Source organism: Haliotis asinina, chromosome 1 (assembly GCF_037392515.1).
Source record: "Haliotis asinina isolate JCU_RB_2024 chromosome 1, JCU_Hal_asi_v2, whole genome shotgun sequence".
Taxonomy (NCBI): domain Eukaryota; kingdom Metazoa; phylum Mollusca; class Gastropoda; order Lepetellida; family Haliotidae; genus Haliotis; species Haliotis asinina.
The window spans coordinates 50,630,351-50,642,162 of NC_090280.1; the positions used below are offsets into that span (position 1 = coordinate 50,630,351).

The window sequence follows — 11,812 nt, forward strand, 5'->3', positions numbered from 1 at the left end:
GTAACCTGTATCTTGTGACTTAGTTCTGTATGAAGGTATGGCAGCGTTCTTTATGTAAATACGACAATGTTATGTATGTATGAAAGTATTCTGTATGCATCTATGAAATTGTTCTGTATGCAAGTATGATAGCGTTCTGTATGCAAATTTGATAGTGTTCTCAATGTAAGTGTGATACTGTTCTGTGTGTGTGTGTGGTAGTGTTCTGTATGTAAGCGTGATAGTGTTCTGTGTGTTGGTATAACTGTTTTTTATGAAGGTATGATGGTGTTCTGTACGTGTGATATTGTTCTATATGTAGGTGTGATATTGTTCTGTATGTAGGTGTTCTGTATATAGGTGTGATATTGTTCTGTAAGTAGGTGTGATATTGTTCTGTATGTAGGTGTGATATTCTGTATGTAGGTGTGATATTGTTCTGTATGTAGGTGTGATTGTGTTCTGTACATAAGTATTATAATGTTCTGCATGTAGGTATGACAGCTGTCTGTCTGTAAGCATCTTACAGTGTTCTGTACGTAGGTATGATACTGTTGTACATGTAGGCACGATAGTGTTCAGTGTGTAGGTATGACAGTAATATGATTTATAAATTGTGAAGTTACACACCTGTCTGGAGTTACAATAGAGAGGTTGCACATTCGTCAGGAGTTATACATTGAGAGGTTGCACATCTGTCAGATATTATACACTGAAAACTTACACACCTGTCTGGAGTTACAATAGAGAGGGTGCACATTTGTCAAGTGTTATACATTGAAAAGTTGCACACCTGTTTGGAGTTACAATAGAAAGGTTGCACATTTCGTCAGATGTTATAGAACGACAGCAATAGAGAGGTTGCACATTCGTCAGGTGTTATAGAACGACAGCTTACACTGCTGTCAGGAGATGATAAAATAGATAAGTCACGCTCCTGTCGGGATTTATTCATTAGACCTTGCATGTAGAGCGACACTGACAAAGCACAGATAACTGAGTCACCGACATGTTTCGAGTTTACGTGCAAATGCCTCACAGATGCTCATATAGTGAGATCTTACACCACATAAATTAAATACATTGTTTTTGCTTGAATGATTAGTGGAGACCCAAACTCGATTGTTTTCCGGAGATATTCCGTTTTGTTATACAAAAGAAAGACCTCCGGGAGACGTGGTAAAGTAGCTACTGATATTGCTACTTCGGCTTTCTCAAAAACTAGATTTCTTAAAATCATCTATGTGATAATACCCAATACACAAACCTGGCCTCCATATATGCCACACGTCGTCGCTCGCTACAACCGTATATGCCTACGTTTGGTTGATAGGTTCCTACCCACCCACTCCATAGAATCGTCTCTCCCAAGTATTGAGGTTGCAGAGTCCAATGTGTAACCTTGAATCATCATTTGTTCGAGTACCTGATATCTGTCTGTCCTTACGACAGACTGAGGTGTGTGGCATAATGTGTTGACCTCACGTGACATTTATCTGACGCAACATTCTCACGTGCCTCCATGACGACTGACGACACCACCGTTCAGCTTGCATAGTGTTCCGACCACGCCCCTTGGACTATCTAACATAAATCAGTCAAATAGTACCAGAATTTCAAACAAGATTTTTTAAAAACTAAGTAGCTTTAATGCCAAGAGAAAGAAAATCCTACTCAAATACAGTTTAATGTACACAGATATCACGTTCATGGCTGTCTGAAGGAGCCGGTTTATTAAAGGTTGACATAGTTGTCTCCCCTTGACTACTCGCTCTATTTGTCGAGGCAGTGTTTACATTAGCCGTGCTATAACTTGACCTGTCCGCGAGGGACGCCGACAGATCGGCCCGTACACCATGGCGCTCGCAATGCACGACAGCGTTCTTCTAGTGCCACTGGCAGTCATCATTATAGTGTTGACACAGCAGAAGACGAAAACATTCTTGCTAGTGGATGCAAGTTTGACACTGATCGAGACAGTAGCCTTAATATTTGCCACTTCACCATTTACCTACGAGTCTCTGGTAAGTTAGTATGTTATATGTACGTACACAACATACTATTCCACGTGAATGTAACAGGGCGTGGATGACATCTTTAACCTCCTTGATCAGAAGGTCCATGGTTCGAATCCACAAACGGCGCGGATATTTTATGGGCGCTACATAAAGTCATAGCTAGCCTTCCTCAAAGGCTGTAGTGCATGCCAAACCCTTTTATGTGCAACATTTCTATCCTTTAAAGAGGCAATTCTAGATATAATGACCCCTGTGATTGATATATTTTGTCAGAAGTTTTAATTTAAACTATTGATCATTATCTTAGAGAGCGGTGCAAGTCTTTTTCCTTACGGACTGTCGGTGGCCTGACCTCCAGTCAAACTAGGCCAAAGGCCACACGGTACACACCCCATGGCAAGTCATGTTTGCCAGCCTGGTTCAGTTTACAGCACAGTTGCTCTATTTGACTTCCTGGCTGCTGACCACGGACAATTCCTTATTGTCCACATTGTCCATGTGAATTGTAGTTTGCAGTTATTGCTTAAAAGATGTGAGTGGAAATATGTTCTCTCTATCAGTTGTGGGTCGTGTTCTTGTAGCATCCTACAGATGCCACCTTTACCATGTCAACAAAGTTTTTAACCTCATTGGCTATGTGGACAAGGCATTCAACTGTGGGTCAGGGGGTCTGTGGTTCGAATCTCAGCACTGAACTGTTGCATTCTGATCATTGCTTGTTCGTAAAAAATTAAGCTAGAGAGGAATACCTCTTAATGTGTTATGATAGTTCAGAATAAAACAGTATGCAAATGAGACAAGAACAGTGTCAGATAGTACCGATAGGGAGATATTTTCTGGATGGAGTATAATAGAGTGACATTTACTTACCGATCGGGTGAAAATTACCGGATGGAATGAGAATTACCGGATGGAGTGACATTTACTTAATGGGTAACATTTACCGATGGGATGACATGTACCAATGGAGTGAGAATTACCGGATGGGGTGACATTTACCGATGGGATGACATGTACCAATGGAGTGAGAATTACCGGATGGGGTGACATTTACCGATGGGATGACATGTACCAATGGAGTGAGAATTACCGGATGGGGTGACATTTACCGATGGGATGACATGTACCAATGGAGTGAGAATTACCGGATGGGGTGACATTTATCGATGGGATGACATGTACCAATGGAGTGAGAATTACCGGGTGGGGTGACATTTACTTAATCGGTAACATTTACCGATGGGGTGAGAATTACTGGATGGAGTGGCATTTACCGATAAGATGGCATTTAAACCGATGGGGTGACGTGTACCAGATGGGGTGAAATTTACCTGTGGTGTGAGTATTACCCGATGTGGTGACATTTACCGATGGGCAGACACAAACCGATGGGATGACATGTACCAGATGGGGTGACATTTGCCGATAGGGTGACAGTTACCAAATGGGGTGACATTTACCGATGGGGTGGCATTTACGAATAGTGTGGCCTGTGACACACCATTCGATATCATTTACCAGATAGGGTGACAATTACCTATGGAGTGACATTTACCAAAGGGATGACATTTGCTGGATGCGGTGACTTTGCCCAGATGGTGTGACATTTTCCACATAGGAATGGCATGACATTCACCAGTGGGATGAAATATTGATGCGAACTAAATGCGAGCAGTTCTGTCTTGTGGCTGTGGATTGTGGATGCGCCTGATTAGGTTCCTAACTTCCAGTGCCAGTCTGCCTCACAATCTGACTTCATAAGTTACCTTTGTTCAATGTCTTCTGTTTCAGTCCAGTGTGCCTTACGATGATTTACATCACCTCTTGAACCAGTTCAACATGTGCTATGGTCTGATGACACCTTTGTTCTATCTCTTCTTTGCTCGATCCGCTAAAGGCGAAGAAGCTACGCTTGGTCTCCTGGCTGCTCGGACAGTTGTGAGTATTTTAACTTCATTTCATTTTCCTAAAGATCTGTTTGGGTAACGACCAGGACTGTGGCCTCAGTGTGCTGACAATACACTGACACACAACTGGTCTGTTTGTGTTTGTGAAGGATATGTGACCAAGCAAGTGTCCATGTACCAAATGCACATGAAAAGATTTTCATTGTAGGAGTGGGTGAGTGAGTGAGTTTAGCTTTACGCCGCACTCAGCAGTATTCCAGCTATATGATCCAGCTGTAAATAATCGAATCTGGACCAGACAATCCAGTGATCAACAATATGAGCATCGACCTGCGCAATTGGGAACCTATGACATGTGTCAACCAAGACAGCGAGTCTGACCACCCCATCCCTTTAGTCTCCTCTTACGACAAGCATAGTCGCCTTTTATGGCAAGCATGGGTTGCTGAAGACCTATTCTGCCCCCGGTTCATTGTAGGATCTATTGGACCTGAAAGGTTAAGATCGTAACTTTCTGATGATAATTCTTAACTATTTGATTTACACATATCCTGACACTGTACACTGAACATAACATCATGTGGCCAATACAATGAAATCATGAAAACATTAGTAATTACAATTACCAATTACATGAAATATTTGTCAAACAGTATCTTCATAAAAATAGCTTGATTAAACTATAGATGTAAACATCCCTAGCCATTAATCTTTCTCACAAACCGTTATGTGTTTATCTCTGTGTACAGGAACTTGGTCTTGTGGTCTTCAACCAGTGTCGCAACCCGCAGATATTCAACGACAGAGTAAGTATTGTCTTCAGGCTACAAAACACTGCCTAACAATCTATCAAACACCACTGTCTACAGGCTACATCCCCACTGTCTTCAGTCAACAACCCCACTGTCCACAGGATACAACCCCACTATCTAACAATCTGCAACCCCATTCTCTATAATCTACAATTCCACTGTCTACAGTCTACATCCCCATTATCTACAGACCCCACAACCCCACTGTCTGCAACCTCACTTGCTATAATCTACACCGTCGCTGTCTACAGTCTACACCCCCACTGTCTACAGTCTACAGTTTACACCATGTTCTCTGTACGGATTCTACGAATCCCATGATTTTCTTTGTGTTACAGCACACCCTTGTGGTTCTGTCCATAGCCATGTGGTTTTGTCTGACTGCATTCCACCTCTACCAAAGTGGAGCCTCCCTTCCGAAGTCAGGCCGAAATTCATTCATCAACAAGTGCCTCAAGATCGACATCTGCATCGAAACCACATTTGGCGCCCTAGACATTATTAGTGCAGCGTTTGTGGGATCGCTTGTTGTGAGTACTGTATCACTGTCCTCGGTCAGTGTAGTTCAGCAGAAGTACAGTTTCACATTTTGTCAGTAACACCACCTTGTCATTGTTGTGTGTGACAGTCATGTAGTTTAACACGATCTCGTGTTTGTCCAGTCAGCACGTGTGGACATCCTTCATGAACACATCCTAACAGTGGCCTCTGCTGGACACCTGACCTCTGTCCTGATGGGAGTCTACGCCCTCGGGTTCACCAACATCGCCGACAAGAAGGGCTACATCTGTTGCCGTCTTACAGTAAGCATGTCTCAATCACATCCTCTGTTGTCTCTCAGTAAGTGTGTCTCAGTCACATCATTTCTTGTCTCACAGTAAGTGTGTCTCAGTCACATCATTTCTTGTCTCACAGTAAGTGTGTCTCAGTCACATCATTTCTTGTCTCACAGTAAGTGTGTCTCAGTCACATCATTTCTTGTCTCACAGTAAGTGTGTCTCAGTCACATCATTTCTTGTCTCACAGTAAGTGTGTCTCAGTCACATCATTTCTTGTCTCACAGTAAGTGTGTCTCAGTCACATCATTTCTTGTCTCACAGTATGTCTTGATCACGTCTTCATCTGTTGTTGCTTCACTGTATGCGTATCACTGACTCACTCACGGTTGTGTCTCCCCAGTTGTTGCTGATACTGGGTGGCTGCTTTGCCTACAGTGTCGTCCACCAGAAGATCATCTTGACAACACTTGACTGGTTTGTGTATCTGGTGGGCTTCATCCAGATAGCCCCATTGCTGGTCGGACTCCTGAGAGGTGGAGAGGACTCCCTCTCCAAGCGGGACTAGATGTCGAGCATTGACCTGTGGATTTAGTCCCCAGCTCTGTATGCATGTTATGTGATCTGGCTACATGGATCAGTTTACCAGACTCACCCTCTTGTATTTCCAACTTTGAACAACATTTGTATTGTCTATGGTAGATATGTGTATAACTGATAGAGTGTCCAATCCAATGCCTTGGATGAAGGGTTGCATTTTGAAGCAAATATCTAGCAAGGATGAGATACTCGACAACTTTGCTGGTTGAGCTGTGAGATTAACATGATCCTTCTGATTAAGAATCTGAAGAATAATCACCCCTGACAACGGACCCAGCAGATCTTATTATGGTTTAGAAATTATTGTGATAAAAGGCTTGTTACACCCCTTTAAAAGGAGCAAATATAACACAGACAGGTCTATAATATTCAATTATACATTGAATAAATCACCAGCAAGGTTACAATGACATTACATATCTCTAATACGATACTATTGGATAACAAATCTGAAATATTAATTAAATGACAAGGGTTACTAGAATGATTCCTACTCAGCTGCTACGTTGGACTGCAACGATTCACCCAGACATTGATCCGATTCGAATTTTGATGTGAGATCCTCGATTCGATCAATTTCGATTCGACCCTTCATACAAATAAAAACATCAGATTTCATTTACCTCTCAGAAATCTATTTTCAACATGGCGATGTCTGTTATGAACAATTCTCATTCTCATTTTCAGTTAGCCCAGCGTAAACCAATCACGTTTTGCTTTATTTCATCGCCCGAAAGTACTCGAACTGGATTCAAAATTACGTTCTCACTGTCTGGAAATGATTTGTATAGGTATTCAAATATCGAATCGAAATAGTGATAATAGCTTTGGAAAACTGAAACTAAGGTGTGACTGTCTGACTTCATGTTTCAATTAATCGAACCGAATCGTTGCAGTTCTACTGGTGGGTGATTTCAGCTTAGTTGCTGGGTGATTCCAGAGTGACTGAGCTGCACCGACACCAGGTGTCTCAAGTGGTTGAAGTTTATTATTAAGCATCAAGGCAGTCAGTGAATTGCTGGTAAAATACAGTGATGTTTGATAAACAACGAACTGAAGGTTACGTTCGCAGCTCCTTAACACAAATAAATTTCCTGTTGGTCAGGTGACAATGTAACTTCAACCATTCTCTCCTTTGCCATAGCGACCAAGACTTTACACTGTCGATTCCACCGAAACTTATATTGTCAAATGATTATTTAACACGTTCATTTCAATATAAGATTTATGTTATTCGTGAAATACGTTCCCACTGAGACTGACGTTCCCTGATCTCTGTATTCACCTACACATGATACAGCTTCTCCTTACATATTTTCATCATATCATTTAGTGTTTGCTCTGATATGTCTTTGCTTTATAGCAGCATAATTTTGTTTTGTGACCTGAAATCTGAATCTAATCTGAATTACACCATCTGCCCCTCGGACAACTTACGGAGGATAATGGCGGCTTGCTGGCAGCACGTTGGAAGGAATCGATTGGTCACTGTCTAAGTATTATTTGGTTTAGTGGTGCTTTCTTGAATACCTTCATTGCTCCAGTCAGCATAATCGCAACATAGTTATAAGGGTTTTACCCAAAAGCTACCTGAACGTTTGCGCCAAAATTCGATGTCCTGTTGGTTCTATTGTCCTAAACAGATGCAGAAAACAAAATCCCTGTGATAAAATGTTGTCTATTTGATGTTTTGTTTATTTCAAACTGTGGGATATCATCCTGAAGGCGTTTTATGCAGCTAGATAGGTTACCACCGTTGGTTGTGTTAGGATCACACGGTCATTAGCTTGAATCCCATGTGCACACACAGTACGTGTTCTGTCAGTGACAATGATCGTGGGTTTTTTGTGAACAAATTTGGGCGTGTGTTCGTCACCGAGATATTGCCTCAAACAGAAGAGACACATCCTTTCCACATCGATAAGAAATATCTAATAAAGCAGACTTGATTGTGCAATCCAGTCAGGACCAGACAACCCAGTGAATACTGAAACACCGCTAGCTGCAATGTTCAGCCCTTCTCTCAACCCATCTGTCCAACATGTTTGTGTGATGAGACAAAAATTATGAGAAATTGCATTTCATTGATTTGTCATTTTAACTTTCCAATAATCGTCAATTAGTTCAGTTATCAAATTCTCCCTAATTCAAGACACTCTTTCTTTTGTTTTGATGTACTGTTTGTGTTTATAATGATGGATAAAAGGCGACTATGGTTGTCGTAAGAGGCGACTAACGGGATCGGATGGTCAGGTTCGCTGACTTGGGTGACACATGTCGTCGGTTCCCAGTTGCGCAGATCGATGCTCATGTTGTTGGTCACTGGATTGTCCGGTCCAGACTCCATTATTTACAGACCACCGCCATATAGCTGGAATATTGCTGACTCACTTACTCACTATGATGGAACCTGTCAGGTGTTATGTGACCTGTACACCTCAACAGCGGCTGCAACACCTTTACTGTTGTTCAACACCTTTTGCTTTATGGCCGATCATTATTATTTCACAAATTATATTTTTACATTTTATGAAATATATTTTAATTGTAGTAGCATTTGCATGTTGTTTTTCTTTTTCTATATCTGTCGCATTAGTTATATTACCTTTTATGGAAAACAATACTTACAATAAATCTATTTTATACTAATATGTTAAGATTTTATTTGTCTTTTTGCTCAACTTGGTCACAAGGACACAGTGAGCGTAGTCTGAACTTTTACATGGAACCGGTCTCTGATCGTTGATTTGTCAGAACGTGAGGGTGAGGTTATTCAAGTTGAATACTCACCAATGGTTAGGTTCAGTAAAGGTGTGGACATTGCCTTTCCTTACAGTTTCCTGGTGAGGTTCAACAAAGGTGCGAATATTCTCTTGCCTTACAGTCTCCCGGTGAGGTGCAACAAAGGCGAGATCGTGGCCTCACCTTACACTTTACCGGTGAGGAGAAATATGGCACAGTGTTTTTGTCTTTCTGTATTGATATCTGAATGGTGGTCTTTCACTCTCCTGTCAAGTTTAGATTGACTAACCTCGGGTTTATATTGACATGGGCGTGTTACTGAGCCATTCATCAACGTTCATGTGAGGGTTAGTGTATGGTGATGCCGTGACGGGAGCCATTTGGCGACTAAACCCTGTACAGTGGCAAACCGGAAGTCGACTCTCCTCTTTGACGCCAGGTGACGTGATTGTTTATTAACTCTCGGTAGTTTCGGGAGTGTTTGCCTTTGTAACGTGTGACGCCATTGCTCTATATTTGCTGGTTTTGCGATGTTGTCCCTGGTTCGATGTCTTTGTATTCCAAGCTGATGGGAATCACTGAAGCGGATGTAAAATATACACAAATGTGCATTGGTAGTCAAACATCTTCCAGCATCTCTAGTTTTGGGATTGAATTTTATGACTGAACTTGAAAACGTTAGCAATGGCCAGATCACATGCGTGCTAGACAGGTTTGATATTATTTTGATTCTGATTTAGCTACCGGGAGAATGTTAGTGAGTCCACGTTTTTCGGACATCTTCACTGGATCACGGCGCTAGCCATGTCACAGCGGCTATGTTCTCTACACAAGGGACACACGAGACGTGTGAGAGAGGCCTACACAAGGGACACACGAGACGTGTGAGAGAGGCCTACACAAGGGACACACGAGACATGTGAGAGAGGCCTACACAAGGGACACACGAGACGTATGAGAAACGGAGTCCGTGGCCACTCCGTGGTCACGCTGCATCTGTTCCGCCGTGTTCTGAATGACCAGCGGCCAGTGCTGTCGTTCACTTCTCCGCGGAAGATTGGATGACACTGTTGCACATAGCAACTGCATAAAAATAAATGTTTCTCCGGCACAATTTTTTTTTAAAGTGACGAGGACTGTAGGACTTTTTTTATTATTTTTTTGTATAGCAAAAAGGCGACGAAGGAGGAAAACATTTTTTTCTCTCTCAGAAATACACCTTGGGAAGTTCAGCACGTGTTAGTAGATTCAGTCACATTCGTTCTTACAGACACTCATTCTTATAGTGGACAAATGAATGATCGGGACGCGGCCAAGTCAGAATTATTTTTTTTAAATGGCAATAAAATATTGTTAGTTCTACAAATAAAAGTGACGCGTCAATACCCGAGATTTCACTTTTTTTACTTAGTCTTTTTCATGAGCACGTGTTATGCCCTTGCCTTGTTTTGGGAACGCAATAACAGTGAGCATTACCCAGTCATTTTCAACGAAACTATAATTCAGAGAGGGAACAAAATTACGTCAGTCCAAGAAAAATGTTCATTTTCCCAAACAGCAACATGTGAATGAACAGTTTATACTTGCTCAGTACTAAGTATTGTGAACAGTATTAAACTTGCATTTCTTTACATGACTTGTTAGTTTTGTTGGTTTTTCGTGTTTCCTATATTTTACTTGTTATTGTTAACGTGTTTAAAGATCTAAAAGTGCTTTTGGTTTCATGAAACTCGGCAACTGCAACTGTCCACTTTTATTGAGAATGACTGCACCCCAGTCACACCTCGCATATCAGGAGGAATTGTGTGTGTGACTGTGAGATATCTTGTCATATCCGTCAGTGAAGTCAGTTTACAAACGGGCAAAATGTGGACTAGTATCCCATCAGGGTCATGTATTAGGATTCCGTTGAAGAAAAACATTGCCCAGGATAATCTTGCCTTTGCCCGCCTGCCTCACAAGGCGACGTCATGGTCATTGAGGTATAAGTGGGTTTAGTTTTACGCCGCTTTAAACAATATTCCAAATTCCATATGACGCCTGAAATGAGTTTCACGCATTGTGGGGAATGGAACCCGAGCCCTCGGCGTGACGAATGACCTCTTAAACCACTAGACTACCCCATCGTCCCAACGTTCGGTGAAGTATGGTCTGAGTTTTTCACGGGTCCACAGCTATAGCAAGATACTATATCAAGTAATGTCACATACATGTACACCCCTCTCCATGGTATATCCAACCGATTATATAGCTTTACAAATTAGAATATATGCAAATTGATCTGGTACTTGTAAATATTGACTTCGGTTCAGAATATGCGTCATGTTGTTACGTTACATGTTACTTTAAAAGTAGACATTCTAATGTTTGTTTACGACGGACAAAATCTCGGAATATGTTCAACACCGTTTGTTCTTAAACCACAGCAATTGGATGTCAGTTTATCACATGACTGAGAGAATGGGTGAGTACGGTGGTGAGGCTAGGTATCCCCTCCATTGATCTGCGGTGAGGCTAGGTATCCCCTCCATTGATCTGCGGTGAGGCTAGGTATTCCCTCCATTGATCTGCGGTGAGGCTAGGTATCCCCTTCATTGATCTGCGGTGAGGCTAGGTATTCCCTCCATTGATCTGCTGTGAGTCTAGGTATTCCCTCCATTGATCTGCTGTGAGGCTAGGTATTCCCTCCATTGATCTGCTGTGAGGCTAGGTATCCCTCCATTGATCTGCGGTGAGGCTAGGTATCCCCTCCATTGATCTGCGGTGAGGCTAGGTATCCCTTCCATTGGTCTGCGGTGAGGCTAGGTATCCCCTCCATTGATCTGCGGTGAGGCTAGGTATCCCCTCCATTGATCTGCGGTGAGGCTAGGTATTCCCTCCATTGATCTGCTGTGAGACTAGGTATTCCCTCCTTTCATCCGGTGAGGCTAGGCATTCGCTCAATTGATCTGTGGTGATAATTGGTGTTCACATCATTG

General features: G+C 42.1%; 2 protein-coding genes across 2 annotated transcripts in view; one reads left to right on the forward strand and one right to left on the reverse strand.

Annotated features, from left to right (window-relative positions):
* LOC137293001 (vacuolar protein sorting-associated protein 33A-like) overlaps positions 1-11,812 on the reverse strand; it is a 182,185-nt gene that overhangs the window by 24,519 nt on the left and 145,854 nt on the right. The gene's annotated exons all lie outside the window — the stretch shown is intronic.
* LOC137293079 (uncharacterized) lies at positions 1,739-8,741 on the forward strand. Its single transcript, XM_067823881.1, has 6 exons — positions 1,739-2,003; positions 3,789-3,935; positions 4,654-4,710; positions 5,055-5,246; positions 5,379-5,519; positions 5,896-8,741. The coding sequence occupies exons 1-6, from the start codon at positions 1,836-1,838 to the stop codon at positions 6,058-6,060; spliced, it is 870 nt and encodes a 289-aa protein (XP_067679982.1). The 5' UTR covers positions 1,739-1,835; the 3' UTR covers positions 6,061-8,741.